The following is a 25,864-nucleotide window of genomic DNA, read 5'->3' as shown; positions in this document are numbered from 1 at the left end:
TGGATTAAAGACCTAAATGTAAGACCAGACACTATAAACCTCTTAAGGATTAATCTCCAAAATATACAAACAGCTCATGGAGCTCAATAACAAAAGAACAATCCAGTTAAAAAATGGGCAGAAGACCTAAATAGACATTTCACCAAGGAAGACATACAGATGGCCAAGAGGCACATGAAAAGATGCTCAACATCACTAATTATTAAAGAAATGCAAATCAAAACTACAATGAGTTATCACCTCACGCTGGTGAGAATGGCTGTTATCAAAAAATCTAGAAACAATAAATGCTGGAAAGGGTGTGGTGAAAAGGGCACCCTCCTGCACTGTTGGTGGGAATGTAAACTGATACAGCCACTATGGAGAACAGTATGGAGGTTCCTTAAAAAACTAAAAATAGCACTACCGTATGACCCAGCAATCCCACTACTGGGCATATACCCTGAGAAAGCCATAATTCAAAAAGAGACATGTACCACAAACGTTCACTGCAGCACTATTTACAATAGCCAGGACATGGAACCAACTTAAATGTCCATCAACAGATGAATGGATAAAGAAGATGTGTCACATATATACAATGGAATATTACTCAGCCATAAAAAGAAACGAAATTGAGTTATTTGTAGTGAGGTGGATGGACCTAGAGTCTGTCATACAGAGTAAAGTAAGTCAGAAAAAGAAAAACAAATACCGTATGCTAACGCATATATATAGAACCAAAAAAAAAAAAAAAAAGGTACTGATGAACCTAGTTGCAGGGCAGGAATAAAGAGGCAGACATAGAGAATGGACTTGAGGACATGGGGTGGAAGGGGAAGCTGGGGCAAAGTGAGAGTAGCATCGACATATATACACTATTGAATGTAAAACAGTTGGCTGGTGGGAACCAGCAGCATAGCACAGGGAGATGGGCTCAGTGCTTTCCCATGACCTAGGGGGGTGTGATAGGGAGGATGAGAGGGAGGCTCAAGAGGGAGGGGATACTGGGACATATGTATGCATATGGCTGATTCACTTTGGTGTACAACAGAAACTAACACGTATTGTGAAGCAATTATACTCCAATGAAGATTAAAAAAAAAGGCTTTACCGTTAGAACACTAGATCAAATCATCTAGTTTTACAAGAACAAGACTAAGCAATTACTTTAAGATGAATGAAATTTTAGCTTTCACTGCATACCTCATGCCTGAGCTACGATGATAAACAGCCATTAAAAGAGAACCAAACATGGCCCTGATAAAAGGAACTGCCTGTGGGGTTGGGTAAAGAGACGTGAGAACTGATCTCAACGAGGTTATCATATTTGGAAGGTGGCACCCCACTTCCCACCTGACTGACATTGTCACTGGTCCCAGGACAGCTGCCCAGGACAATTTCTGGGAGATAAGAATAGCACCTTTTACTTAGGTATGAAGCCAGAATGATATGCCATTCTTACAGACTACAATGAGACTGAACTAGGATCCATAGAGTATTCACAAAGCAGCTTCAACCCAGGGCAACTCCCAAACGTAGGCAAAGTGAAACTGTTGGTGAGCACTACTCACTGATCTTCTGTTCCAAAAAACTTTACAAAGAAGCATTTCTTCCCACGCGGTTTCTTTAAGTCCTTGGGTGGGTTAACAATCTAGGGGATGAAAGGGAAGAAAAAGGCTTTTTTCCACAGGTATAAGTTGGTAAGAAAAAAAATAAAACAAAAGAAGTACATCTTAAAAAACAAAACCAAACACAGGGCCTAGTTTCTGTCCAAATCTGTCACTTTTCTACTGAGATATGTGGAAATGTGCAAATATGCCAGGAGTTCCCTACATCTACTATGATCTACAGTGTTCAGCAGATACAATATACCTTTCACTAAAATGACCCTGTTTTTTTGGTGTGTGTGTGGGGTACGCAGGCCTCTCACTGTTGTGGCCTCTCCCATTGCGGAGCACAGGCTCCGGACGCACAGGCTCAGCGGCCATGGCTCACGGGCCCAGCCGCTCTGTGGCATGTGGGATCTTCCCGGATCGGGGCACGAACCCGTGTCCCCTGCATCGGCAGGCGGACTCTCAACCACTGCGCCACCAGGGAAGCCCGGCCCTGTTTTAAAAGCAGTTAAAACTAAGGCCAACGTCATTACCCCCTGCAATGTGAGCCTGTCATCACTGAAGAAATATAGAGAATATTCTTAAAAATACTTCTGTGCAGGAAGAGTTGAGACAGGTAACAGCGACAATGAAGAACAACTGAGGCACTGAAAATGCCATATTGCAAAGAGACAGTCTAAAGACATTTCCTGGGCTCCTAGCAAGAATATAAAAACAGAACATTTGGAAAGCTATGAGGGATCGCCTCATGCAAAATGTGGAATGCCAACTTCTGCAAAGATGCACTGGAGTAGCACATATGGTAAAATGGAAAAAAGATTTAAACTTAGTTGGGACAAAAATACTTTGACTTTTCACTAACCTACATTTAGATTTTTCTTCCTGGAAAATTTATTTGCTTCTCCTTTTGTTAGATTTAACTGCAAAGCTAAATTCAAGTTAGAATGGATTTTCAGGATTAAAAGACTTTATCACAAACCACCTCTGATTCAAAAAATAATAACTTACTACAGATTAAAGGATCTGGTTTATATTATACTGCCGTTTCTAAATAAACTGATACTAAAGAGAAAAAAATTCCGAGTGTTATTTAAATAAGCCCAGTTTAACTCAATGCTAGAAACTGAGGGGGAATACATCTTACATTCTCCCCTTCCTCAAACCCAACTTTAGACGTCTTAGTAGCAAGACACTCACCTTTCCCGGCCAAGGAGGATACCGGCCAAGTTTCCCCCTAGAGAAAACAAAGAGAGTCAGCATTTGCCCTGGAAAAGCCAGTCCATCTTCAACTCACTCAACATGCAATTTATTTCCCTAAATCTCCACTTCCACCCTCAAGTGCCAGAAGAAAAGATGGCAACCCGGAGTTCTTAACGTGACTTCCACAGCTGGGCCCAAGAGGCCCAAGTCCCTCAGAAGTGCAATGCAAAATTGTAGACTTATGTGCATAGGTATGGGCATTCTGCTGGTGAGAAGAAACACAAAAACACAAAACCACCAAGAGTCGTTTGTCTAGAGCCTCTCCGTGACGTGACGGGGGTGGGGGGCAGTTCGCTCTGTAAACACAGACTTCCCCTTACAAAGTCTGGTTTAATTCACCAGCCCGGCTTTGACAAATGCTTATGGAAACCCTTCCTCTGGGTCGAGAAACGAGCTACGCAGCTCGAGGGAGGCGGCGACAGTCAGTCTCGGTTCGGGCGGTTGTCTGGGACACAGAAGCAGACCACGAGAGGCACCCAAGAAGGTACTGGTCACTGCGAACCCTTCGGTTGTAAAGGAAAAGTCCCCCTTCCATTTCTTCACAGGGCAGCGCCAGCAGGCCGGTTTCGACACCCCCGGCTGAGCCGCCGGCACAGGTCAGTTTCATCGCAACGCAGGTTTCGACGGGCTTGCCCAGACGAGATGGCCCCGCGGGCTCTCCGGCTTTCCTCCTTTCCCGGGAGCCCCAGCCAGACCCCGAGGCGAGGACCGGGCGTCCCCCGGAGCCGCGCGGCGCCGGGCATTCCCCGCCGCCAGCGTCCGGGTCCGGAACGCAGCCCTACCCCGGCAGCCTTGGGGCTCAGAGCCGGGCCCGCTGCGGCCACCCTCAGGCTCAGTCCCCCGGGGCCAGGCTGCCCCTTCCGCCCGGCTTCGTTCCCAGCGCCGGCATCTGTCTCGCCCTCTCTCCACGACCTGGAGCGCATAGAAAAGCAGCCTCGAGGCGGGCCGTGCACCTCACGCCTAGGGAAGCAGCTCCCCGCGAACCTCGCTTGGCCCTGGCAGCCCGGACTCACCACACCAAATCGCCGAGCCGCAGACTCACAGCCGCCATCTTACCACCCAACCACCGCCGACGCACGGGCCGTCGGGAACATCAGGTCGCCCCGGTGCCGCCCATTGGAGTGAGTCCGGTCACATGACGGGGGCCGGCCGTAACCGGCCACGCCGCTGCCTTGACGTTACCGCGCCCGTAGGGGCTTATTGGTCGGTCTAGCAGCACGTGACGCGGGAGCAGCGGTCTCCGCGCGCCGGATCCCGGAGACTCCCGGCTCCTTCCCCCTCCCTCCGGCTTGTGACAACGAAGCGCCGCGGTCTGAGGCGGCGGCGACGGTGCGGCCGGCCAAACGAGATAGGGAGCCGGCCCTGCGGGCGCCCCGCCCCCGGGCCCTGGCCTCCAGCCCTCTCCCCCTCGGCGCTTCCGTTACGGCCGTTACTCCCTCGCCGGCCCCCGGGCGGGCCGTGTTGCCGCGCCGGCAGCTGCCCTGACGGACTTCAACGCGGCCTGGAAGACAGCCTCCGCCCGCGTCCGGGGCCCCGCACCTGGCGGGCTCTGCGTGGTCGCCCCCGGGCGGCGGAGCGCGCTTTCTAAAGGCCGGCGTCGGGGGAGTCGCTCCCAGCCTGCGTCCGCGCCGCAAGTTCTCCAGGGGCGAAGTGCTGCCCGCCCCGAGGTTCCGAGTTGCCTGGCCGGCGTGGAGCCGCCGTCTCTTCGCTTCCTCTTGGGTCGGCGCAGCGGCACGGCCGGCGAAGCTCCCCCCGGGCGCGCGGGGACCTGACCATGGGCCGCGGCGCAGGGCGGCCGCCCGCCGGGAGGCATGGCTAGGGGGCCGGCCGCTAGCGGCGCCGCAGACCGGGCTCCCGGGCCGGCATGAGGACGGCCGCGGGGGGACGAGTGCGGCCCGTGGGGGTGTAGCCTACGTTGCGCCGGTGACAAAGGTGCGTGTGTTTGTCGGGACCGGGCTCTCACGTAAGCCTTGTTGTAGTTTGACACTTTTAGGGAAGTTGGGAGCAGGCAGTTGTGACAGCAGGAAGGCAGATGCTAGGCGTAGTTTCAGTACGTTAAAACTAAACCATTGAATGGGGAACTGTGAACAGCAGTTCAACACAGCGTCTGCCTGAACGTCAACATCCTAGGGAGAAAATAAAAAAAATTTAAAGGTCCCAATCCCAGTTCCAGAACCCAAACAGTTAAGTCAGGTGTTGACTTAACTTAGAACCGGACTTTTCTTGAGTCACCGCCTGCTTGAAAAGGTGGCAGGTCCACACGCCGTTTCCTATGGGCGTTTTGTTATACGGAGACTGGTTGTAAGCGGGTTTTTAGCGAACTGGCTTGTCCGCAGTCTGGTTTCTCTTTGGAGTTCGGTTTCCCTGAAGTACCGTCAGCTGTTTTCAGGAACTGTCATTTACTGTTAACTATTTTGTGTTTTTTTAAAGACGAGTTGATCATTTAAAGCGTATTTAAGTTTCCAGGATATACCTTAATAAAATTCAACACACTCTCTTAGTTTAAAAATTATTAAATTTTGAGGAAGGATACTTGAATGACCTCATAAAATACATGAATCTTAAATCAACTTCACACTGGATCTAGAGACATTTCCGTTAAGAGTCAGGAACATGGTAAAGAATATATTGTCTGATATCCTGGCAGTTCTAGCCAATGCAACAAGACATGAAACAAAAATAAAACATAATTTTTCAGAAAGGAGAAGACAAAATTCTCATTTTTGTGGATGATGGGACAGCCTGTTTTTAAAAACAAAGTTAAGGGAAAACCATTAAAATAAATAAGAGTTCCTTGAACAGACTAATTACAAAATCTGCATAAAATTCAGTTTTTCTACATTTCACCAATAATCATTTTGAATATATGATTAAGAGGATATGTAACAACAACAAAAAGTACTATTCCTGGGAATAATCTGAGATGGAAAAGGAGGCTAGTATTTCTTGGATAACATCAGTTGAAGGTTTTTAAGAGGGATGCTTTTGTTTGTAGAATACTGTACTTTTATTTAGAATTAATGGGGACTTCCCTGGTGGTGCAGCGGTTAAGAATCTGCCTGCCAATGCAGGGCACATGGGTTCGAGCCCTGGTCCAGGAAGATCCCACATGCCGCGGAGCAACTAAGCCCGTGTGCCACAACTACTGAGCCTGCACTCTAGAGCCTGTGAGCCACAACTACTGAAGCCTGTACACCGCAATTACTGAAGCCTGCACGCCTAGTCCTGTGCTCTGCAACAAAGAGAGGCCACCGTAATGAGAAGCCCGTGCACCGCAATGAAGAGTAGCCCCCACTTGCTGCAACTAGGGAAAGCCTGCACACAGCAACGAAGACCCAACGCAGCCAACAATAAATAAATAAATATTTAGAATTAATGGTCAACTCATTAAAATCGAGTATTTAAATGCTTAGCTTTTTAAAAGCCTTTTAAGCTTTGTCGACAAATCTTTTATTTGTAAATCTAATGTTTACATAAAAATAAATGTTTGATTTTTGACAAAGTTTCAATTAAGGCAACAGTTAATAGATTAAATTCCCGTAAACAATGAGCTCTTTTTTACGAAATTAAATTCCCTTAAATGTTTTACACAGCATTTAAAGCTTTATATGCTTGTTCTCTCAAATACTTCAAAATTCTAAAACAGTGAACTTGTAAATCTAGAAGTTAAATCTTTCCAAGGACTTAACTCTTTTAAGTCTAATAAACGTGTAAATGTAAGTCAGGTCTTTTAAAAGCACACTTTCAAATTTAGTCTAATAAACGTGTAAATGTAAGTCAGATCTTTTAAAAGCACACTTTCAAATTTAGTTATATTACCTTAAGCATTTCAAATTAAAATTGTAAGTCTAACATCATTCATTAAAATGTCTGATTCTCTTAAATGTTTGAAATGACTTAGTAACAAGCAACAGCGATTATCACGATGACTGTAAAACTTAAATGAAAATCTAAGTGTTAATATGCTGTAGGTTTGATTTACTTTATTTTCTAGTCTTATTTCTGTATTTTCGCAGGCCTGCAAAGTCACTTACACAACCAAGAGATGAATTTTTACCGTCTGGGTTGATTGAAGTTACACTATCTAAAATTTGGGATGAGATAAGGTTACATTTTTAAATTACTGCCTAGTCAAGGGCAGGGACCTAGTTCCCACTTCTAAGATGACCTTTCTGCATCCCATCAGTTAACATGCAGATTCTCTTCTTACAGTGAGAGTTTGCCGGCATTTATGAGTAGGGGACCTTTATGCCTTCACATTCACCTTCACTTTGCCTGCTTTTATGAGTGGGGGGACCTTTATGAAATCCCTTTCAGCTGGGATTTATTTCCACAATTCAGAGAATCACGACTGTTGTGGGGGCCTTGAAAGTTTCTTTTAGGGGAATTTCTTTTGACATCTTAGTGCATGATGGTCTTTTGCATCACCAACCTGTTTTGCTGCCAGTTGCTTTGTTTTCTATTTCAAATTATTTTAACTCTTCATTTTTAGATATTTTACTCCCTTACCTGGTCTTATAGATCACAATTTTATGGTCATGATAGAAGAAGTGAATATTGCATGTATACAGATACACATGATGTATATGGATATGTAAGATATATATAAATCTTCCTGAACTAATTCACATTTATGATTCATTTACATTCAAAATGCAGTGAGCTTTTTGGGGAAACTTATCAAAGTGATTTTTAAATTGATCTGAAATAATTAATAGGCTAGAATAGCCAAGTATTACTTTTAAAAGAATAATAAAAATGAATCTTTAAGTTGTTGAAATATACCATCGAATTTTTCAAATCAGTGCTGTACTGGTTCAGGAATCTAGATACTAGATGGATATAACAGGATGCATTTCAGAAATAGACCTTAAGATATTAAAGACATATGATATATGCCAAATCAGCAGGGAAAAGAGGAATTATTTGGTGATTGATGCTGGGGAGAAACCAGGTTAGGGCCTCACCTCTCACCTTATAGTAAATTCAACTTGGATTAAAGAGTTCAATGTGAAAAATACATCTATAAAACAAGAATGGGTAAATTCTTCTACAAGTATCATTTGGTTGGAGGAGGACATTATAGGCATAAAAGAAATGGAAGAAGCCATAAGGGAAAAGAGCCTAGTTTTAACTGCATAAAAAGCTAAAATTTCTTTCAACATACCTCACTCTATGCAAAGTTAAACAGTAAATAGCAAAGCAGGAGAAAGTATGAGAGCTATGACAGGCATTACGTATTTATTATTTATATATCTATAACAAGTCAAAAGCCCTTACAAATCAATAAAAAAGCTGCGATTTTTTCAACCATTCCCTTAATGCTGGATACTCAGGTTGCTTCTGTCATTTTTCATATACAAACAAGGCTACAATGAATATTCTTATTTATTGGTGTGGTAGAATGTGGGTTTTAAAAGGTAGGACACAAAATTACACATAAAGCACACACACAATATATAGTGTGATTTACATGTTTATATTCTGTAAATCCTTGGAATTCTGTAGTTCACAATATACTTTGATCATTTCCAAGCAACTTTGAAGGTCTTTGGCCTGTGATAATTTGTCACTTTGCTGAGGCCCAAGTTTGGGTGGTGAGAGGCTGGTGTTCAGAAGTGAGCCTAGCCACACTACTTCTGAGACAGTGGTCTTACTTATCCTGGGGTACGCAGCACTTCTCTGAACTGATAAAAACTGTCATTGTGAAGAATGGCCCTACATGAAAGTAAACTGCTGGTGATGAAAATAAAGAGGTTTTAAGACAGAGGTTATTCTCAGCCAGAAGTAAAAAAAAAATGTATTGGATAAATTAAATGAAAACCAGTTTTGTCTAGGATTCTTTGCAATTCTGAGGATTCTTTAAGGCTCTATCAGCATGGGTTCTCTAGTGTCAAGAATCTAGTGAATATGCATAGAAAAAAAAGACTGGAAGGAAGTATGCTAAACTGATTATCTCTGAATGATAGGATTTGGGGTGCTTTTCATATCTATATGAAATTTTTTATGTTTAAAATAAATAGTATTTAAGAAGAAAAAAGCAGCAAATGGTAGTTAAGATAAATTTAACAGTCATTCTTCTTGACAGTGAAATTTTTTTTTTAAACTTAAATCTGTATAACTGAACAAGAAAAATCACCATTTTTATCATCTCGGTTTGACCTGGCTCTTCTTTTCAATGTTAACAGAAGCCATGCAGTGACACCTGTTAAGACTTGTTGGTAGCCATGTCGGAGCCCCACAGGGTCCAGTTCACCTCTCTCCCAGGTTCTTTGAATCCTGCATTTTTGAAGAAATCCCGGAAAGAGGAGGTTGGGGGAGCAGAACAGCATCAGGACTCTGAGCCCGCTGCAGCAGCTGTTCGGATCACACTTACCCTCTTTGAGCCAGATCACAAGCGCTGCCCAGAGTTCTTCTACCCAGAGCTGGTGAAGAACTTACGAGGGAAGGTGAAAGGACCTCAGCCTGCAGACAAGGTATACCCCAGTGACCCCAGCTCACTCTGCAAATCTAATGCTCTGGGCAGCGTGTGTGGATGGGGCTTCCAGAGGGTGGAAGCAGCACTAGAGAGGCTTTGGGCTCCCCCACAAAGCAAGCACAAGGTCTGCTGGTTTTTCCTCTGGTAGGAACGGATAGAATTCTTTCTAGAACCATTCTCCTGATTTATGCTAGAGAAAATGTATGGCACATCCAAGGCTAATTTGAATTATGGCTAACTAATATGAATAAATAACCAGATTTTTTCATACCAAGTCTATAAATGTTACATGTAAGTGTGACCAGTCCCTGGCTTTTCCAGTGCTGGAATTTCATGCTAGACATTTCTCTTTTCCAAGGGAATCTCACTGTGCCTAATATTAGGGCAAGCAAAAGACACAGCCTGCTTATCTCTTTTGAAAAGTAATATTCTGAATAGTTTCTTTACCTGGATGGATAGAAACCTATTTTTGTGGGTTTTGTTTTTGTTGGGATTTCTTATCCCCCACTCCCCACTGGAATTGGGCAGCCTTTAGGGCTTTTGAGAATCAGTTTGATTTTTAAATAATTAATTAATTAGTTTATTTATTTATTTATTTTTGGCTGAGCTGGGGCTTTGTTGCTGCGCACGGGCTTTTGCTAGTTGCAGCGAGTGGGGGCTACTCTTCGTTGCGGTGCGCGGGCTTCTCATTGCGGTGGCTTCTCTTGTTGCGGAGCACGGGCTCTAGGCATGCGGACTTCAGTAGCTGAGGCTCTCGGGCTCTAGAGTTCAGGCTCAGTAGTTGTGGCGCACGGGCTTAGTTGCTCCGCAGCATGTGGGATCTTCCTGGACCAGGACTTGAGCCTGTGTTCCCTGCATTGGCAGACGGATTCCCAACCACTGCGCCACCAGGGAAGTCCCAGTTTGATTTCTTAAATGTTTTTTAAACGATCTGTTTATTTTCTTGGCAGACTTGTTTTACTTTTTTAGTATGGAATGTTTCAAACATGTACAGTGTAGAGAGCATATTATATTATATTATACTATTGTATAATAACCCCCATGTACCCATTACCCAGCTTCAGTTATTACTGATACTTTGGCAATTCGTTAACATTGTAAAAATTTTTTATAAACTTTTTAACTGAATTATGTACATGAGAAAAGTGCATATATGATAAACATACAGTTTGATGGATTTTCACAAACACCCATGTAATCTGCACCTGGATTACAAAATGTAACATTTTCCAGGACACTAGAAACCCTCCTTCTGCCCTCCCAAAATACTGCCTCAGCCCTCAAGGGTAACAACTGTTCTCATTTCTAACAGCTGAGATCAGTTTTGCATGTTTTTGTATTTCATATAAATGGAATCATACAGTTTGAGTAGGAGCTAGGTCAAGAGCATTTATTTATAAGCACCTACTGTATACCTGTGTGCTAGGCTGGCCTCTGAGGGAAAGGTGAGTAGGGTCCTGCATTTGCAGCATTTGGATCTCTAGAGTGGCTCTCAGTGAAATGGGGATTAGGGTAGTACCTGGCTCACAGTGTGTCTGCGGGGTGGGGGTGGTGTGGTGTGTGTGGATGAGATCATGCAGGTGCATGATTTCTAGCAGATTGCCTCAGAGCCAGTGCTCCAGCAGTCTAATCCATGGTTGTGCTGTTTGGGGCGAGTGCCTTTGGTTAGGATTATCCACTTTTCTTTACTCAGATAAAAATGTGTTTCCTTGGTAAAGATCTGATTGGCTGAATGGAAGCCAATTCAGTGTGTGCCAGGGGTCAGCCTGTTGTATGAGGGCCAGTGGTCAGGATGAGAAAAAGTAATTTCAAATCCATTCATGAACTCTTTTCCAAAGTAGGAACAGGATTTTCTTTCTTGAGAGGAATAAAAAGTAGCAGGGATTGGTTAAGGTATTTATTTACGGGCTCAAACCAAATTAGTAGGTCAACTGAAATTAGAACTCCAGTGCTCTGATTTCACCTTTTTGGGGGTTCAGATGCCCTCCTCAATTGCAGAAAAATGCATGGGGCTTACACAGAGAACTTTGGATCCAATTTCAGGGGATTCACTCCTGGCCTTCAGATTCAGAACTCCTGAATTACAGTGTCTACTCTGCAGTGTTTAAAGCACAATGTAATCTGACACATTCATGTATCAACTCACTTAGCATGTATATCTTAGAATGTGAAGGCACTGTGCTGGATGCTGAGGACTATGTAAATGTGGGAAAGTTGCTGTCCCAGCCTCACAGGAACTTTGCGCTCTTGTAGATGTTTTAGGAGAATTACACCAGCACAGGTAGCAGAAGTCACAATGTGGTAATGGTTTAAGTCTGGTACAAATACAGGCCCCGGAGGGCTTAGACAGAGAGGAGCTTACATTCCAGATGCTGTGTTGAGACAGAGCTGGACCTTCATGCATTCAGGAAATAGTGGATGACTGCTGTTTGCAGGGCATTAAGGAGTATGCATTAAATCCAGCACTGCTCCAGGTGGGTAGGTTTTCTTAAAAATTATTTGAACCACTTAGGTTACATATGATCAGTGTAGAAAAATTAGAAGATACAGACAAGCGGTTTTAAAGACCACCCATTTATGATACGTACATGTTCTGTAATGTCCCATTGTACGTGTGTGTCCTAAATCGTTTAACTGATCCTTTATGGGTAAGTGGAGTTTCAGTAGGCAGAGATGGGAGGGTGAGATGGGAGAATTTTGTTTTCAAACAAGCATCTGATCTTTAGTGCTTTTGGACTCCAAAGTCTTAAGTGTATTTGGGACAGGAGTTTTTTATTAAAATTAAGATCCTTACCATGGAAGCTTAAGGTCCAACTCTGAAAAATTTTCTCAAGAAAAATGTAAGAGTAAGTTTATGGAATATAAATAAACTTTGGAAAACCGCATGAAAGTATCTGGAGGGAGTATTAAGATTGGGAGGGAAGGGAGATTATTGATCCTTCAAGATAAGCTTCCAAGGAAAGGTAATGCCATGAACTTGGGTTTGACTCTTCGTAGCTCTGAGAGAAGTGCAAGTTCATACCACTCTTCTAACCAATAAGACTGAATAGCTGTCAAGAGCTTGTCCTATGCTCAGTGGGTTCTTAACCTTTTTGAGCCATTGACTTCTTTGGAAGTCTGGTGAAGCCTATGGACCGCTTCTTAGAATAATGTTTTTAAATGCATAAAATAATTTTTAGGATTACAAAGGAAATCAGTTATATTGGAACACAGTTCTACATGGGTTGAGCATCCCCTGACTAAAGTCCCTTTGCCATATTTGGAGCCCTACAGGACCTAGTGCTGCGTGCAATGGGCGATTGTAGGCATTTAGTCAGGTTCTCTTGAATCTCGTGAATGGAAATTTCACTTTCTTAAACAGCTAAGGTAAACACTTATGGGAAGGTAACATGTATTCTACCTTGTCTTTTCTGAAAAACAGTTGTTTTTATTATGCAGTTTATATGTGTTGAGTCAGTGCAGGCACTAGGAATAGCATTGTGGGAATTTTTTTGTGACTCCTATTTTTGTGGAATGGTCTCTTTACAGAAGAAAGATCTCTCGGATCCTTTCAATGATGAAGAAAAGGAAAGGCATAAAGTGGAGGCCCTTGCCCGGAAATTTGAAGAAAAATATGTAAGATTTCTCTATTGGACAACAAAACAACCTTGTTGGATGGGAGAGGTTTTCAGACATTTCCATATTCCTTTAGTGGTTTATCATCTAATCAACACTGATGTGGAAACAAGTGTAGACCTTGGAGAGAACAGAATGAAGTTATTAAACAAATGCATTAAGATAAGAAAACATACGGCAGGAACTCGTGTGGAGCTAAACGGATGAATAAGAAGGGGCTTTTACCCTTAGAATTTATCCTGAGAATAAACGTTTTGGTGCAAAGCATATGACGCCATTTAGTTCTTTCTTCTGTCTTAGGCCACTCTATGCATTTACAAATCTGTCCTATTTTGTAAGGTCTTCAGGGAATGAGGTTTTGGAGTGTGTGTGTATGAGACTGTTCCAGTGCTTTATAACCTTTAGTCATTAGCTGATGGGGTTCAAGGCAACAATTAATTCTGTGTATTAAAAAAAACCCTGTGACCCTAGACCTAGAAATTTGTTAAAAGGGTAGATCTCATGTTATGTGTTCTTACCACAAGTACAAAAAAGCATGTGATCAATTTTAAATTTTAGGGTGGAAAGAAACGTAGAAAAGACCGAATACAGGACTTGATTGATATGGGTTATGGTTATGATGAATCTGATTCCTTCATCGATAACTCTGAGGCGGTAAGTACTTAATGAAACCTCTGAGACTACCAGAACCACTGCACCCTAGCATCTACCGACGGTGCCTGGAGGCTGGGGGTGGAGTCAGAGTGGATGTACCCTTAGCACGAGGAAAGAGCTGCACTGAAGGGAGAGGAAGTGACACCTTGATCTGGGCCTTGGTTTCCTTTATGAAAATGGTGATCAGAGATGTCCAAAACACCTTCTAACTTGGACATTGGTGATTGACCAGAAACATTTCTTAGCATGCTGTCTGAAATGTGACAGAGAAACATAGTCACATCTGCTCTGTCAAGACGCGCTCTGCACCTTTGGACTGTAGTACAGAACTTGGAGCTGACCGTTTGTTTTCCCCCCTTCAGTATGATGAGCTTGTTCCTGCTTCTTTGACTACAAAGTATGGAGGATTTTACATTAACTCGGGAACGCTGCAGTTTAGACAAGCATCAGAATCTGAGGATGACTTCATTAAAGAAAAGAAGAAAAAATCTCCAAAGGTTAGAACGTTGCTCGCTTTTGGATTTCAGAAGTGCTTTTTTACATGACCTTATGAGATCAGTAGGTGACTTGCCAGAATACGTGCTGGTTTAGGATGACTCAGGACATTGGCGGAAAGGCACCAGCTGTGCCGAGGTTGGCGGTTCCCTTCTCACATGTGTGCTGTGGCGAGGTGCTGTGAACCTGGAGGTCTCGGTCATTGTATCCATGCCTGTGTCCTTGCAGGCTCGGCAGGGATTCATTCGTCGAGGTGGTCCCAGGGCGGGGACGAGGGCAGTGAAGGGTGTGGAGTGAGGGGAGTTTGCACCAGCTTGCTGTGTCTCTTCTGTGGACATGTAGAGGACTTCAGTTCCCAGGGCTGTCACCCCAACGAGAACAAGTCAGCCCTATGATAAATTTATTTTGAAAGCTATCTACCATTGCCTGTGTGTTTAAAATGCAAGGTAGGCCCACACATAGCTCATTTTAAACCAGAAGCTGTTCAGGCTGCACAATGGCCTCTGTTGCCTCAGGCCCGGGTTTCCCAGAAGCCGCTGTCAGTGGGAATGCTGTCCTGACCTGCGGGTCTGTGGTCCAAGGACTGAGCGGAAAGCTTTTGTTCGTGAAGGAAGTAAGACAGCTCTCAGGATGTACCCTGGGCGGAGCAAGGCCGGTGCTGTGTAGTGCACTTGCTCCCAGAGTTAGGGAGCCGTGTAACTGTGCCTTGTCTTTAATTCTCAGAAGCGGAAGTTGAAGGAAGGTGGTGAGAAGATAAAGAAGAAGAAAAAAGATGACACTTATGACAAGGAGAAGAAATCGAAAAAGTCCAAGTTTTCCAAAGCCGGGTGAGAGGCAGCAGCTTCTTTGCTAGGATGACGTCTGAACTGTTAGGGCAGGACACCTGGGAGCTGACTCGCCCTCCTCCTCACAGCTTCAGAAGAGGCAGCAAGGCCTGGCCGTCTTCCCCCCTCATGCCTCCCACGGTGCCATGTGGGCATAGTCTGTACTCTCACATCTCTGTGTGTCAGACATCAGAGTTCTCTCTGTCCCACTGTCAGTGTTGGCAGCTATTTCTGTCACTGTATGATTGCTGATGTTTCCTGTTCTTTTGGGCACCCCTCCTCTGCCCCAGTTCTCCTGTCTGTGTTCCCCCTTTGTCTTCTCCAGTCCTGCTTCCTTTGCCTCACTTGGTCTCACCCCAGTCGCCCTTCAAGTTGCTGCTGCTCTCTGCTGCTCCTGCTTTCTTCCTTTAAATATCTTTCTTACCCCTCCCTTTTTTGCAACCTTTTATTTCAGCCTGGCAGTGGTTTTTAAAAACCCATCGGATATGTAGCATTTTGTGATACTGTTTTGCTAACCTATATTAAATCTCAAGCTTTGGTCCCAGCAAGAAGGAGCTCCATATGCCAAGAGGAGGGAGGAGGAGTAACAGGGTGGACTTGTGACTGAGGTTCCTGGAGACCATTGCGCTGGGAGCAGGGCTGAAGCCCCTCTGTGAATTTCCCTTTTGAGGTGTACTGCAGCCTTAGTAACTGACTTCCCCCTTGCTTGCAGCTTCACAGCCCTCAATGCCAGTAAGGAGAAGAAGAAAAAGAAGTATTCTGGGGCTTTGAGCGTTAAAGAGATGCTGAAGAAATTTCAGAAGGAGAAAGAGGCTCAGAGAAAGAGGGACGAAGAGCATAAGCCCGTAGCAGTCTCATCGGTGGAAGCTCAGGGCCTGCGGGAATTGGAGGGCGCCTCTGACCCTTTGCTCTCGCTCTTCGGCTCCACTTCTGACAACGACTTGCTGCAGGCAGCCACAGCCATGGACTCGCTGACTGATTTGGACTTGGAGCAGCTGCTCAGTGAGTCTCCAGAAGGAAGCCCCTTCCGCGATATGGATGATGAAAGCGATTCCCTTGGGGTGGGACTGGACCAGGAATTCAGGCAGCCCTCTTCCCTTCCCGAAGGCCTGCCTGCGCCCCTGGAGAAGCGCGTTAAGGAGCTGGCTCAGGTATGGTGACATGGAATGGCCGGGCTCTCCTGGAAGTAGTTTGGGCAGTTGATGCTGGTCCCGAACCACTCAAAGCTCGTGGCCTAGAGCAACCCTTAGTCAGTGGGCAGTCCCAGTGTCAGCTCTTCCAAGCTTTCTTCTCATCCCAAGTGAGGGAACAGTGGACTCTCTGCCTGTCAGGCATCATTTCTCAGCCTTTCATGGTTCCTTCACTCCTGGAGAATTTACTGTCTTCTGGAGAGATTTTCTCTTTTCCTACTTTATGCCTGTCAGAGTATCTTTCCTTTTGTATGATAGACACTAATGTTGGCAGCAGGCAGCTGAGGCAGAGATCCATCTTTTTAGTAATCTTCTGAAGGTTTTGAAAATTCACAGAAGTTTGCCGTCATATGTTAGACATGGGGCAATGCTTAGTTGCCACTGGGTTTAATTGCTCCCTGGACTTGCATGTCACCTGTGTTAGGTAGTGATTACAGGAATTCTAAATTGTGCTAAATAAGAAGGAGCTGAACCATAAATGCTGTCCATGCCCCATGTTAAAAACAATAACAGTCTTCAGAAAATAGCAGACACTGCTCCTGTTTTCCTCCTGGTGATTGGGAATTGATCCCTAGAGCACTAAGGACTGACAATTCGGTGATACATGAATTCTGACTATAAACCAAGCACGGGTTGTTAGTTATGATGACTTTTAGTTAAAATACCGTTTTACCGTAGACATCATGACTTGTGACACAACTCTGGTGGCACTTACATTCTATAGCTTAAGTTTTAAACCAGTGATTCAGCATCTCTGCTGTGTATAATATCCCTTGTGTTTTAGGGCAGGGTGAAATGTTAACCACTGCTACAAATGATTTTCTCACTTCCAAAAAACACTTGAACACAACATGTGAAATAATTCAAACGTCTGATTCAGAGCTCTAGTTCATCCTTGTAGAACATGCACAGTATTCTGTTGGAACATAACCATTTAAATGAATTATGCCATGTCAGGATTCAGAGTATATTTTAACAGGATGTTAAGGTGGAAATAGTTGAGTCTGAACTTGGCATGTTTGAGCATGTCCTGTGCTCTCTCTCAGAATTTATGTTAAAAAACATTATTCCTTATTCTTTTCAATCCTCTGGTTTGTAATCAAATTATTTTGTAGTTTCTGAAATTCTTGTTGAGTGAGCTGAGTAAGATCTGTGTGGCAGTAGCCAGTCATTTTTTAGAGAAAAGTAAAAATGGCTCTTGGTTGTGTCCCTATTCCCACCAAAGACTGTGTTCTAGTCTGATAACTTAGACTCATTATTTCATTTTCTTGGGAAAGATAGACAAATCTAGTGGAAACAGTGGTTTAACGTGAAATGGCATTGGGTTGTGATTTGAGAAAACCTCGCTTTCTGGAGTCTCTTGGGGGGACAGTGAGCAAGTTGTCTTCCTTGGTGACTGCCAAGTCTCAGTTGTCTCTTGGGCACGGTGGAGACACAGGGTTCAGAATCCCATAGGTAGGGTAGGCTCGGGTCCTGGTGAGGAGGTGGTGACCAGGAGGCGTACTGGCTTGAAAATATGTTCAGATGTGAAATTGATACTTCAGTCATCACCTGCCCCTTCTCCTATAACGGCATTAAGAAATTTGGGAAATGGAGTGGTAAATGGGTATTACCCACCATCCCGCCAATCTGAAAACTATTTTCAATTTACATATCCTTTTCTAGCCTCTGTATATATGTATTTATGCAGTTGTAATTATAGTTGTGAATAATTTCCTGGTTTTTTCACTTAATAAATATTATTTATAAAGATCTCATTACTTTTAATGGTTGCATGAAAAAGAAGGCTTAATTTAGAAAGTTACTTAATGCCACTCTAAAGGATCCCCAGCTGCTCTGTTCCCACCAGGGCCCTGCGCTTGGGGCACTTGGAGCCTCCTGCATGTGTGCACAAGTGCTCTAGACCCAGACCTTGTTGAGAGTCTTCTGGCAGAGATTCCTCCCAGGGAAAAAACGCCTATGTACACAAAAAATGCATATAATTTCAAAAGCCATGCATGGATATTTGGATCCTTAATAAGAGGCCCTGTCATTGCATTTTAAAAATTTAAATTAAACTTGATGTATATAACTATAACATTAGTAGTGTTTATGTGTTTCTCACTTTATTTTCACTCCCCTTCTTTTTCTTTTTTACCCTCTTCTTTTATTTTTGTAATAGTTTGTTTAGATTTTAAATCTTGGCCCTAGAGGATACATGTATCAGTTTCTACCGCTGTCTAAAAATCTACCCTGCCACCCCCAAACTCGGTGGCTTCAAACAGTGACTCATTTCTCCTGACTGTGGCCAGCGGTTCGTCTTCTGGTCCTGCCTGGACTCGCTCTCGGGGCTGTGTTCATCGGGCAAGATGGTGGCTGGCGCTGGGACAGCCAGGATGGCAGGACCTCTCTCTCCTCCCTTCTTTCATCCTGGGCTTTTTCAGGGCATGACAGTCTCAGGGCAGCATTTCAGGAGGGAGCTGTAAGGTGGAAGCTGTAAGGCCCTCATGATCTAGCCTTAGAAGTGGTATGCACCACATCTCTTCTGCCACAGTGTATTGGTAAAGCAAGTCACCAACTAGGGGCCACCTCTCCGTGGGGGAATGCATGTACTAGGAGGCGAGGAATCTGTGGTCCTGTTTGCAGTCCACCACTGTACTTAAGCAGATTCTATTCTTACATGTATCAGTTTCCCTGGGAAAAGTTTTTGCTGTTGGAAGCAGAAATTAGATTTGACTTCTAACTAGATGTGATACTTAAAACTTCTAAAAAAACATTTGAAAATTTATGTATGTTAAAGAGGTACTCCAAGAGGGCGACCTTGGATACTCCAGAATTGTTACTGTTTTCTTCTCATGTTAGCTCATTTTCCACTTCTTACTTCCTTGTACTGTACATTTTTATGGGCCCCAGGGAACCCAGTGGTTTGATTTGATGTCCTTACCCCTGTCTTCTCTTAATATGTATTGGTTGTGTCTTTTGTCTTGATTGTTGAAAAGTTCAGGTATGTTGCGCCTTCAGTTTACTGTCATGATGTGGTTTGGCAGCTACTCAGCCTGCTCCATACAGATGACCAGCTCTGTTTTGGTCCTCTTCAATCCAGCATAAAATGGAAATGATACCGATACTAAAAATAGAAAAGAAACAGAGACCCCCATGTCACCCACCATTCTACCTGCTCACTGCTTACCCTCCTATACAGTTAGAACCCTTGCATTGCAAAACCAGGGAGACGTAGATCCAAGGAGAATAAGGTAGAAAAAAAATAACAAGCTGTTTGGTCTTTGTAAAAAAGAAAATCATGCCAGATTTCATTCTATTCAGCAAAAACAGGTACAGTATATAAGGTGGTGATCTCAGTGCTGAAAGGCTACAAGTGGCTCTTCTTATAATGAATAAAAGAACTCATTAAAAGGCTATTGGAACTATTGTAAATCAGCATGATCTGGCTGTTTGGTTTAACTTCATTTCCTAGTTAATCTAGGACTGACTGATTCATACAATTCCTTGGGCAAGGGTGTCTGTCTTTATGGTTGAGGGATGTCACTTCTTTCTGGCAGACTATCAAACATATATCCAACTGCTCTTTTAATTAGATTTATTTTAAATTTTATCTCTGAGGATTTTGTTTTATACTTGACTAATTATCTTCAGTATAAAACCAAATCCTCAGAGATACTGGTCTACAGGATTCAAAAGACATCAGAAAAAAAAAAAAAACACATTTCAAAAGGCATCAGGAAAAAGAAACTTTAAAAAATTTTATAGCCAGAAAGCTTCTGAAATGGCTGATATCTAAAGATAAAATTTGATTGGCGGGAATGCCCTGGAGGTCCAGTGGTTAGGACTCTTCGCTTTCACTGCCAAGGGCCTGGGTTCAATCCCTGGTCAGGGAACCAGGATCCCAAAAGCCAAACAGTGTGGCCAAAAAAAAATTGATTGGAAACCTGAGCTGTTGATGGCTCTGACAAACAGGCATTTGAAATACGTGTTAATTAGGCTGAATTAACATGAAGGTGCTTCTGCATCTTATAACTAGCAGTGTATAAGCTACAGCAACAGAATGACTCAGTTTTGTTTTCTCTCAAACTGAAGTCATAATCCCAGTACATTAAAGGTGCCACAGTGGATTCCGAATCCTCTGACAGTATAAGAAATGGCAAGTGAATGGGTTACAGTGACGCCCTTTCTTTCTTCCCTTTCCACCTGCTATCTCAGACCTCTGTGCTCTCCTCTAGCCATGCTTGAGTTTTGCATATCCTCTGCAAGTTTTGTTTGGTTCTAAGCTTTTCTTCCTCGAGTTTTCATTCTTTCAGTGATAATCTGTTCATTTGTTTGTTCATTCATCCACTCAGCTGACACTTACTAAGTAGCTATTATGTGATAGGCAGCTGTAGGAAATATATTGAGTTAGATTCAGTTCTCCTTCTCCATGAGCTTGTTATACAGATGGACTGGTAGCCATGTAAATAATGGGCTATGGGACAGAGCAGGATGAAATAAGCTCTGTCATGTTTGGATGGCCAACTAGATGGTCAGGTGAACAGCCAGACTTGAGGAAGTGAAAAAGGAGCTCCTGGGGGTACATAGGAATCGGACTGGAGGCAGCAGTCTTGGCCAGCCTCATGGGAGAGAAGGCCTTATAGTAAGCCAGGGCACAGGGCTGAGGATGGGCAAGTTGTTGGATAATGAAGACTCCTGGTATGTGGTGGGAGGGGCTGAAGTGGATGGCTGGGGCCAGATCCTAAAGGACCCTAAATGCCAGGCGGAGGAGTTTGGGTTTGATTCTAGGCTTGGGAAGGGCTGCCAAAGGGTTCTAAAGAAGAGTGGAAGGATTTAAGAAGGGTGGAGTGCTGTTATTAGAAGTAGGGACACAGGAGGAGGAAGAGCAGAAACTAGTAGGTTAGGTTTTGGACAAGTCAAGTTTGTATACCAGAGGGTTGTTCATTCATAGAAGTAATTTAAGATTCTGGTCCAGAGCTTAGAAAAAAGTGTATAGAGTAGGTTTAGATTTGAGAGACCTGTGTGTGTTTATGTTATTTTGAAGCTGAGGGGGAGACATTATCAGGTGAAGAGGGTTCTAGATAGAACCTGGGAGCCCATCTGCAGCTAAGGAGCTAGTGGAGGAGACAGGATGTAGTCAAGAGGTCAGGAGAGGACCCAGAGGATGCAGTGAGAGGAAGGCCAGTGGGGCCAGAGGAAGGTGGGTGTTTCAGAGGGTTGATCAGGATTGATCATTTCATTTAAGACAATCACCTTATTGTCGTTGTTTGCCATCATTGTTATATATCAAGCCTGAAATTTTATTTTGCTTAAAGACTTTGGACCAGCGACTCTTGGGTTTAGATCAGTGCTTCTCGACCCTCTGCATGCTAGTCACCAGAGTTACTTTTAAAAAAGTACTGACGCTTAGGCCTCTTTTAAGGAATACATTATTCCCCAGAGATTCTAATGTGATGGGTCTAGGGTGGGGAAAGCTGCCAGGTACTTCCAGTGTGCAGCCAAACAGAGAACCACTGGTTCAGGCTTTTGCAGTTTGCTTTCCTCACTTGTGCATTTGGTGTCCTTGTTGCCCACTGTGGTTGCTTCAGGAGTCTCCAGGCTTGCCATCCAGGGCATTATTAACTGTGTACTCACGGGAAGCAAAACACTGTATAGCAACCAGCTCTATCTTGTGTTAATGGGTAGTCAAGTGTGTTAGTCATTCCAGTGGTCTGAGTAATAGAGTTCATGATATACCCTAATTAGATTATGAATTTTCAAAGAATTATAGCCCTTAAATGCTAAAGCAGCATGTTATTATTGTTGCTATTATTACTATTATTATTATTTTGTTTGCTAAAGACCTTCAAATACTGCAGGTTTGTTAAAGTTCTTGATTGTTTTGTACTGTAGATGTATGGAGATTCCAGCTCACAGTTTAGACGATAGAGTGCTGGGCACAGGAGTTAGCTTGCTGGCTGAATCAGATGCTTCATGATTCCCTTGACTCTGATTTTCTTTTATGTGCCTGTTGTTTCAAGTCCTGGGAAGAAGGGACAGTCCGTAGATGCTTCAGGAGCATGTGAAAAGAGCTGGATGTACCACTTCTGGAGCATACAGAGATCATAGGTGAACTTAATCTGGGATTAGGGCTGAGTAGGGAAGGGCATGGTGAGGATTTTATCATCAGGTGTTCTGTAGGCCTGTGGGTGAGTGTGAGGGCCTTGCAGGGAAAGTGCACTAACGGATGTTACTGTCTACTGTGAACCAGGCTGCCAGAGCTGCTGAGGGAGAGAGCAGACAGAAGTTCTTCACCCAGGATATTAATGGCATCCTTTTAGAGTGAGTATGTTGTTTCTTTGTATCTGCTGTTACCATGCGTGGGTTCAGCAGGCTGGGGGAAATTGGGAGTACAATTCAGCTATGTATGGGATAGGAAAGCACTGATGAGATTTTTAAAAATTGGTTTTTATTTATTGTTATTCTTTTAAAAAAGGTCAGGGGGGAATTCCCTGGCAGTCCAGTGATTAGGGCTCTGAGCTTCTACTGCAGAGGGCATGGGTTCGATCCTTGGTTGGGGAACTAAAATCCCGCATGCCGCTAGGCAAGACCAAAAAATACATACATACATACATACATACATACATAAATACAAAAATAAAAAAGGTCAGGGGTGGGGGACATCAAATGTTTGTCTCTAGGAAATGGTAGACCATACTAATCTTAGGCAGCAGACATTATTAGAACATTGTAATAGTCATGGCGTGCTGGAAGAGGATTTTGTGCTAAGCGTGAGATGAGAGGAGGGAGAAGGCGTTGCTTGCCCATCTCTGGGAAAAGTAAGAGACAGCTTGGTGCAGGCAAGGACCTGACCTCCTGGGGCACTCCTCAGCATACCTGGTCATTCTCCTCTTATTCTCACTCTTGCTCCCAAGGCCATTGCTCATCATCCCGTAGCCCGTCTAACAAACACCCGAACCTCTGAGACATCACACTATATGAATTGGATTAAAAAGCAAAAAAAAAACAAAACCCCAAAAAACGCCACGTGTATAAATCCAAACCAGATTCTTTGTACCTGGCCTGCCAGCTTTGCCACCTTCTCTCCTGGTTGCATCATGTAGCAGAGGAAGCTTATTGCTCAACAGCTGAGGATTTTGCACATGTAAGAACAGTTGTGAAGACTAGGAAATATTCTAGCAAAGGACCTTGCCTGGCCAGGATGGAGACTGGCCACTTGGGTCAGGGAGCACCTGAGAGTCAGCACAGATGAGGGGTTTGTCTCCTGGAGCGTGCCAGATACAGAGAACTCAAGGGATTGAAGACAGACTGTGTTCTGCTCATCTAGATGGGGACGCTGGAGGGTTGAGGATTTCCCTGACCACCCTAGTCAAGGGAAAATCTGCTGGAAAGTATTTCCTGTTGACCCCAAGTAACTCAATTACCTTCCAGTTTGAAAGCATTTATGTTTTCTTTGTTTATGAAACTCAGAAATTCAGACCTTGTTCTTTTGGGCTCTGTTTTCTTGACACCTTTGACTTGGTCTTGTCTTTGACCTGAGAGCCTTGACCCACTCTACCTAGCCAAGTTTATTGGGTCTGGTGACTGCTGGAGGTCTGTTGTGCTGGCTGCTCAGTTACACTGTGACAGGCAAGTTAAGGCTTGGCCTGCTCTTGGCTCCTGCAGACGAAAGGAGCTGTGGTGAGTAACTCTGCTCTGTTCTTCAGCATAGAGGCGCAGACCCGGGAGCTGAGCAGCCAGACCCGTTCTGGGGTATATGCCTACCTTGCTTCCTTCCTGCCCTGCAGCAAAGACACCTTGGTCAAGCGCGCACGAAAACTTCACCTCTGTGAACAGGTGGGTGACTTTGCAGTGGAGCCCCTTGGCTTCGGAGCGCAGCGGAGTGGGTGATGGAGTCTTTATAGATGCCACATCTGCTGCTGCGCTGCCTCCATGCGATTATTCCTATAGTGTGTGCTCAGTGTAAGAAGTGATGCATAAACCAGACTTATGTCCTGCTCTCTGCAGGGGGGGCGTCTGAAGGAGCCTATCCAGAAGCTTAAGGAAGCCATTGGCAGGGCAATGGCAGAACAGATGGCCAAGTACCAGGATGAATGCCAGGCACACACGCAAGCCAAGGTCGCTAAGTAAGTGTGTCCCATCACTCCCTTCAGCATTCTGACCTCCTTTTCTTAGAAGTCCTGGGGGGTGGGGGGAGATGGTGGGCAGAAGGAAGCAGTTCTGCAGTGACCTTAGAGTCCCACCTAATTCTTTCTACCTCCTAGGATGCTGGAAGAGGAGAAAGACAAGGAGCAGAGAGAACGGGTTTGTTCTGATGAGGAAGAAGATGAAGAAAAGGGGGGCAGGAGGATAATGGGACCCCGGAAGAAATTCCAGTGGAATGATGAAATCAGGTGTGCCCAAACTGGGACCTTGCCTCAGTGGAGGGTTTGTGGGGCCAGTGTCTGAGCATGTTCCCGTATTTCTAATGAAGGTTAGAATCATTTACTTTAATCAGGGCTGCTGAAAGCACATGATTGAAACCTTGAAGAAGCATTTGGGGTAGTTTAAAGGTTCTGACTTCTGCCTACTCTTCAGGGAACTACTCTGTCAGGTGGTGAAGATCAAACTGGAGAGCTATGACCTGGAGAGGAACAAGGCCCAATCCTGGGAGGACTACGTGAAGGCGTTTCTGGATGCTGAGGTCAAACCTCTCTGGCCCAAAGGCTGGATGCAGGCCAGGTGAGGGCCCGCGAGCAGCCAGTGTGGTCAGTGTGATCATAGGGTGGAGCGTTCTTGTGATAAAGAGATGTCTGAGTGATTCTTTTGCACCAGGCTCCAGAGCCCCACCCTCAGAGAGTCACCGGCTAGTGAACTCGACTCTGATTTCACCTGAGTGACTGGGGGCTTCTCTGTCTCCCTTAGAAGAGGGACGTTATCTGTGGGGTTTTGTCTTTGTCATTCTTTATCCCACTTCAGTTCAAAGTTGGCTGTATGCTCATCCCACTTCAATCTGCCCTTTCCTGAGATAATGGCTCCTACTAGAAGAAGTTGAAAGACAGATTCGTGTTGGGAACATTTTAATGTTCTGAACAGAATTCTTATTTGCAACTGGCAAGGGTGACTACTTCTTAGAGTTAAGTGCCAGACTTTCCTCACAGGCTACTTTGTGTTATATAGCTTCCCACGAATGGACTATGTCTGCAATACACAGAGAAAGTTACCTGGAACTAGTGTTCTTTAGAAAAAAAAATTTTTTTTTTTGGTGGTAAAATACACTTAATGTAAGTTTAGAATCTTTTTTTTTTTTTTTGCGGTACGCGGGGCCACTATTGTGGCCTCTCCCGTTGCGGAGCACAGGCTCCAGACGCGCAAGCTCAGCGGCCATGGCTCACGGGCCCAGCTGCTCCGCGGCATGTGGGATCTTCCCGGACTGGGGCACGAACCCGTGTTCCCTGCATTTGCAGGCAGACTCTCAACCACTGCGCCACCAGGGAAGCCCAAGTTTAGCATCTTTAAGTGCACAGTTCAGTGGTATTAAATACACTCACATTGGTATGCAACCATCACCACCATCATCTCCATCACTTTTTTCATCTTGTAAAACTGAAACTGTACCCATTAAACACTAACTCCACATTTCCCTCTCCCCACAGACGCTGGCAGCCACCATTCTTCTGTTTTTATGATTTTGACTACTTTAAGTACCTCATATAAGTGGAATTATACAAAGTGTTTGTCTTTGTGTCTGGCTTACTCCACTTAGCATAATGTCCTCAGAGTTCATCCATA

General features: G+C 44.3%; 2 protein-coding genes across 12 annotated transcripts in view; one reads left to right on the top strand and one right to left on the bottom strand.

Moving 5' to 3' along the window:
- The window catches only part of GLYR1 (glyoxylate reductase 1 homolog), a 36,472-nt gene extending 32,502 nt beyond the window's left edge, over positions 1-3,970 (bottom strand). For all 4 annotated transcript variants that reach the window (XM_030883872.2, XM_030883873.3, XM_030883874.3 and 1 more), the window contains exons 1-3: positions 3,869-3,970; positions 2,793-2,829; positions 1,554-1,633 (exon numbers count right to left, since the gene is read on the bottom strand). In XM_030883872.2, the coding sequence (XP_030739732.1) occupies positions 1,554-1,633; positions 2,793-2,829; positions 3,869-3,906 (155 nt within the window). In that variant the 5' untranslated portion in view covers positions 3,907-3,970. The remainder of the gene's footprint in view (positions 1-1,553; positions 1,634-2,792; positions 2,830-3,868) is intronic.
- A 140-nt stretch (positions 3,971-4,110) lies between these two features.
- UBN1 (ubinuclein 1) overlaps positions 4,111-25,864 on the top strand; it is a 48,460-nt gene continuing 26,706 nt past the window's right edge. For 7 of the 8 annotated variants that reach the window (XM_060284889.1, XM_060284888.1, XM_060284887.1 and 4 more), the window contains exons 1-12: positions 4,111-4,787; positions 9,044-9,331; positions 12,862-12,948; positions 13,507-13,602; positions 13,965-14,099; positions 14,821-14,924; positions 15,634-16,072; positions 22,344-22,414; positions 23,800-23,929; positions 24,101-24,219; positions 24,358-24,486; positions 24,671-24,814. In XM_060284889.1, coding sequence (XP_060140872.1) covers positions 9,083-9,331; positions 12,862-12,948; positions 13,507-13,602; positions 13,965-14,099; positions 14,821-14,924; positions 15,634-16,072; positions 22,344-22,414; positions 23,800-23,929; positions 24,101-24,219; positions 24,358-24,486; positions 24,671-24,814 — 1,703 coding nt within the window. In that variant the 5' untranslated portion in view covers positions 4,111-4,787; positions 9,044-9,082. The remainder of the gene's footprint in view (positions 4,788-9,043; positions 9,332-12,861; positions 12,949-13,506; positions 13,603-13,964; positions 14,100-14,820; positions 14,925-15,633; positions 16,073-22,343; positions 22,415-23,799; positions 23,930-24,100; positions 24,220-24,357; positions 24,487-24,670; positions 24,815-25,864) is intronic. The other variant, XM_070043638.1, reaches the window with a different exon arrangement.

This window comes from Globicephala melas, chromosome 15, assembly GCF_963455315.2.
Source record: "Globicephala melas chromosome 15, mGloMel1.2, whole genome shotgun sequence".
NCBI classification, from domain to species: Eukaryota; Metazoa; Chordata; class Mammalia; order Artiodactyla; family Delphinidae; genus Globicephala; species Globicephala melas.
Note: the sequence above shows the minus strand (reverse complement) of the source record. Positions and strands in the feature narration are given on the sequence as shown.